The sequence below is a fragment of the Triticum aestivum genome, chromosome 2B (assembly GCF_018294505.1).
Source record: "Triticum aestivum cultivar Chinese Spring chromosome 2B, IWGSC CS RefSeq v2.1, whole genome shotgun sequence".
Taxonomy (NCBI): domain Eukaryota; kingdom Viridiplantae; phylum Streptophyta; class Magnoliopsida; order Poales; family Poaceae; genus Triticum; species Triticum aestivum.
The window spans coordinates 408,023,614-408,028,825 of record NC_057798.1 but is presented as its reverse complement, the minus strand read 5'-3'; the positions used below and the strand labels follow the sequence as shown (position 1 = coordinate 408,028,825).

At 45.2% G+C, this 5,212-nt stretch overlaps 1 protein-coding gene across 1 annotated transcript; it reads right to left on the bottom strand.

Moving 5' to 3' along the window:
- Window positions 1-1,244: 1,244 nt before the first annotated feature.
- On the bottom strand, window positions 1,245-4,974 carry LOC123045185 (uncharacterized). Its single transcript, XM_044468137.1, has 2 exons — window positions 4,541-4,974; window positions 1,245-3,196 (listed from the first exon to the last, which is right to left on the bottom strand). The coding sequence occupies exon 2, from the start codon at window positions 3,062-3,064 to the stop codon at window positions 1,880-1,882; it is 1,185 nt and encodes a 394-aa protein (XP_044324072.1). The 5' UTR covers window positions 3,065-3,196; window positions 4,541-4,974; the 3' UTR covers window positions 1,245-1,879.
- Window positions 4,975-5,212: the final 238 nt, after the last annotated feature.

The window sequence follows — 5,212 nt, the reverse complement described above, 5'->3', positions numbered from 1 at the left end:
TCCTGGTAGCGAAAACAACGAGACAGAAAGGTCGAGGGGAAAGCAAGGACGGGTGATTTCAGTGAATACGGTGCTTACGACCTCGGAAACGCGGGGTCGGGTGCGCAAGTGTTGCAAATACCAAGCAGTATTTGGGATGCTTTCCGGTTCGCAATTCCACGACCATGCAAACAGCTGCATTGGACAAGACCAAATACCAATTCCAAATTCCTAGCCTGAATAGTGACTCCCAGACAGGGTCTAAGCATCAATGAAACCTTGCAGTGACTGCAACTTCCATCAGAAGATGGTGTAGATACTGTAACTTTGTAGATCATCTATTGGCTGAATATTAATGAAGTAAGAAGCTAAATAATATATTAAGGGCCTGTTCGGGAGCCCTCCGCTCCTCAACTCCGCTACTGGAGCCGGCGGAGCCGCACCGAACGCATCAACTCCGTGGATTTCATAATCCGGAGCGGAGCGGCCGGTAGTACAAACTGCTGGAGTTGGGAAAGTGCCGCTCCGCGCGCTCCGTCTCGATGGCTCGTACGTTACCCGCCACTTGCCGGTTTGAGAGAAAAAATAGTAAACGCAATCCCACAAATATCTGGTAGTCCCTACCTGCCCCGATTCTCTTTCTTCATGCGCACGCGTAGAAGAGCTGGAGTTGGGGGCCGAACGTTTTACAAAATTCTAAAATATGCAAGTAGAGTTGGGAGCTGAGATGTAAGGAGTGGAGTTGACAAATTCGTGGAGTGGAGTGTTGCCGAACAGGCTCTAAGATTCACAATTTTGACTTTAAATCTTTAAACAACAGGGAACACCTGATGCATACACAAGTATTTGGTACACGTGTAGTAAAGTGCATATGCATACATACATGCCAGCTTTTAACATTAATTAATTACCAATTTGGTAAGTTCTACCTTCCCGCTACTACAATGCCTTGATTAGTTTTCAATTTAATTTGGTTGCTAAAAGAGAGCTCATAAAAAGTTTTAGGTAGTTTTTTAATTGTGTTTTAATGACTATTTATTGATATCTTATGCACCTATCCACTTTAAAAGTGGATACCTCCTCTTCTTGACAAATGGCCAGTTAAGCACAGGTTACAACTTCATCGAAGGAAAACAACCAAGTACCAATTGCAGAACAACACCAGCATAACTGCAGTATTAAGCCCTCGAAACTAAATAAACTCAATCGAACAGAAAAAGAATAAAGATCTAACAAAAGCAGGGCTGACAACCAAGACATAAGGGTAGCTAACAAAATGGTGTTCCCACTGTCTTATCTTATAACTTCTGTGCATCATAAACATCTGCCAATTTGTTCCTTAACATGGTTCCCTCCAGTTCTGATGTAGAAAAAAAATAAGTTCTGATGTAGAAGGAATTTTATCTGACAAGAACATTATAACTGTTTTCTGGATATTCTTGATAGATAGTTTCTATTCCTAACAATACTGAAACAAAACTGGCTGCAAATAAATGATCAGATACTGTTCTATCCATGCTAAAAATGTAACAAGTGAAAAGCACATGCTGGTGCAGAACACTTACAGAGTCATGGCTCATCAATTCATTTGGAGCCTTGCACCATAGTTCTGTTAAGCACTTATGCCTCTTTACTGGTGCTTGGATGCAGACAACGGATGGGTCTATTATACAGCCTCTAGCCTTCTAGAAGATAATCAGAACTTTGCTTATTTCAAAATTTGCGCAGGATATTAGATACAGCATTATCAGCATACTGTACAAACTAGAAAGTCTGCCTGCCTTCTCCAGGTTTCACCACCCTCAGTAAGTTATGACCTGAAAACAAAGGCCATGAAGCAAGAGACACCATCAAGTTGGCACAATCTTGCAATGTGAAAAACCCAACTTGCTCCATCCAATTAGTCATGTGAATTGATCTTTTCAAGTAGCCCTGATGCGTTAACCCCAAGCAGACGAGGGTTTAGCTCTGACACTGCCTTTAAGTCTTGCATTGAGATTGACTTAGTCCCTGGAGGTATAATGCCACCCTGCACATGGGTATGATTTTGCAGTGATACACCATTTACTACCTTACGGCCCAACTGTTGCTTCAATGCCGCATGGCTTAGTTTACCATGTTGAGACCTTGCTCCAACAAGCTCAACACAAGATCCAATCAATTGCTTCAAGAAAACATCAACTCCATTATTCAACAAATCAGCACACTCTACTGAGACCCCTTCCAAGCCTTCCATTTGTGCTGTTTTTTCCATTTTCTTTCTAAGTGACAAAGTATCACATAGTTCACCAAGGTCATAACAACAAATAGAGCTATTGTCTGAACTGACAGAAGCAATGGCTGAAGGTTTTTTAGCCTGGCAAAAATTAGCACCGCCAAACTGAATCCCAATTGGAGCTTGCACCGGAACTTGAGCATGTTGTGTAATTTCTTCTCCCAAGGAATCTCTAGCATTTATAGCAGAAGGTCCATTGCTATGTAGAGAGCCACGAAAATTCAATGGTGCCTTCCCCATACATGATCGCTTGGTAAATGGCTCAAGATGCTCACTTTGCCGAAGCTGTGTATATCTCTTCAAACCAATCAAATTTGGAGCACCATTCTCCCTATTGATAGTCTCACCATGAGTCAGTGATGAATGCTGCGTTAATGTGTTCACACTTCTGCTCAATGAGTGTTTGTCTTTGACATGCTTGCTCAAAGTGTCACCATTCCAGACATGTGGAACCATTGTATGTTCTGAATTGGTGACATCCTCAGCCATTTTAGATGCATTAATTGCTGGTGGGCCACTCGCTGCAGAGGCATTGAAAAGAATGGAACGGATGAGGTGGTTATGCAATGGGAGGTTCTCCCGGCCAAGTGCCACAAGACACAGCTTATCAAACTCATTCTTGCTCAATTTTGATGATAAGAATCTCTCCAGATGTTGAAAGTACTTCTTTGCTCGTTCTGGCCCAATCGTCTTAACAATCTTGGACTTGATCTCACGAAGGTCAATACGACTGTTCTGTCGTGCTGCAGATGATGGTAATGGTTGCAGGCTTGGTGCCGGTGGCACCGATGGTGGCTTAGATGTTGGCATCTCTCAGGAAAGAGATTCCATGTAAATACAATTGAACCAGAATGTATTTATCTACAACTGGATATCCAGAGAATATTGTACTCTTCCTCCAGTCCTGCCTATCTACGTATGCAGCCCACTCACCAAAAATTACTGCAAAGAACAAGTATCTGAGTTAGGAGTATAACAAGTATGAGTGTAAAGTAACAAGAAGAGCACGAAAAAAAATGTCAATGGACCATGGGATTATCCAAGAATAGTGAATCAGTGTAGAACTTTAACTAGCAGCCCCTTCCCCTCCCCACCCCACCCCACCACCCACTCGCGCGCGTACGCACACACACACACACCATCAATAAACTCCTTGTGGTATAAATCTGTGAATGCACTTAAAATTTACAAAAGTGATCTAATATAGTAGCAAAATGAACTTGTTACATTCTGGATTCAGGCAAAACATCACCAAGAAAACTTCTTGAAACAGACAAAGTATGTAGTGATGAACTTTGAACAAAAAAACTACAATTTATGGAAATACAGGACAAGAGACATTTGTTTTATGCATCATGAGCTCAACACTGTTAAATAATCATATAGAGAGAAACAGAACTGTGTTACTGGTTATACTGAAATGGTATGCAGGTCAGCAAAAGAAAAAGAAAAAGGATAAATTATTCCAAACAAGACCTAAAATAGAATTACACAAACACAAGTTCCCCTGATCTAATCACGCTGCATTTCTGCACACTGCGCTTGTAGAGTTAACCTTACACTCAATTCCGACCCAGAAATTCAAATAATAATCCTGGAACTCAAACCAGGATCACCTATCGCCTGAGCAACATTGAGCTTATGCCTACAAAACCGAAAAGGAATATCTTCAAACCAGAGATATCACAAGCTCCTTCGATTCCAACACAGTTTCTCCTGATTCCTAGAAATGAGTAAAATGGGGGATTTGCACTGAAGACCTTAAGTAATCAATTCAAACTCGAACAAGTCAGCAGCCACATCACAGGGCATCGACTGAGTGACCAAACACGATTCAAGCTATTTCTGCAGCTCGGATGGAATCGAGCTCCTCTCATCCAATCCGCGACCTCAATCCAATTGGTAAAGAAAGCTAGGGTTTCGCACCAAATTTAAACTTCCAAGCTCATCACCACGCACAAAGCAAGGAAATATCCAGCAAGCAGAGAAGCCACGCCGGAAGTCCACCGGGCGACCAAACGTGCACCGCCGCGACAGTGCGCAGCTCAAACTAAATCCCCAGCTTGGCCTTTGATCCAACACGGACCACCAGAATTCCGACCGGAAACTAGGGTTTTTGCCCCCGAATTCGAACTTCCATACGCCCGAATCACCAACCAGGAGCCTCTCCAGCGAGGCAGGGGGCGCCATTGGGCGGCAGGCGACGCGCTCCGCCATTGCCGGTCGCGGCGCGCGTGGGCGCGGATCGAGACTGGGGGGATTGGGCCGGGGACAGCGAGCTCTCACCTTGGCTGGCGCACGCGCGCGCTCCCCCTGGCGCGGAGGAGGAGAGGAGGCAGGTGCTGCAGAAACCGATCTCCAGCTGGTCTCCCGGCGCCGCTGCTGAGACGTGCTGCCGCTGGGACGAGCTCCTCTCGCGGCGGCAGCAAGGTTAGAGAGGCACGCTGCTGCTGGTGCTGCTGCTGCTGCGGCGGCGGCGGCGGCGGCGGCGGCTGGTGGCTTGCTGCTGCTGCTGCCACGGGGATGGAGGTGGTGATGCGAGGTTTGAGGCTTGCTGGCTGCTGTGTTTGGTCGGGCTGTGTCTGTGTTGGTGGTGCCGTTCTCCGTTCCGTCTCTCGGTCTCGATGTTGTTGTAGTTGTTCCTCTTGACTCTGCCCCCTCCTGCCTCTCTCTCACTCGCTCACTCTCCTGTGTGTACTCTCACTTCCTCTCGTTTCATTTTCCTCCTCTCTCTTTGGTGTGCCCTTTTGAGTTTTGTTGTCGGTCTGATGAGCTTGATTTGATCAGATTGAGAGCAGTAGAAAATGGAGCAGAAAATTTCTACTGGTGGCCTACCGATCTCTCGTGGCGTGCTGCGTTGTTTGGTTGAGGGTGGCGATAAATTATGTTCATGTTTCGTGATCCCATTGTGTTGTTCGGTTGAGGGTAGCGACAAATCATGTTCATATTTGATAGAGA

Excerpts from the sequence above, each read along its gene's own strand:
- LOC123045185 (XM_044468137.1), bottom strand. The coding sequence starts at position 3,064 with ATGCCAACATCTAAGCCACCATCGGTGCCACCGGCACCAAGCCTGCAA.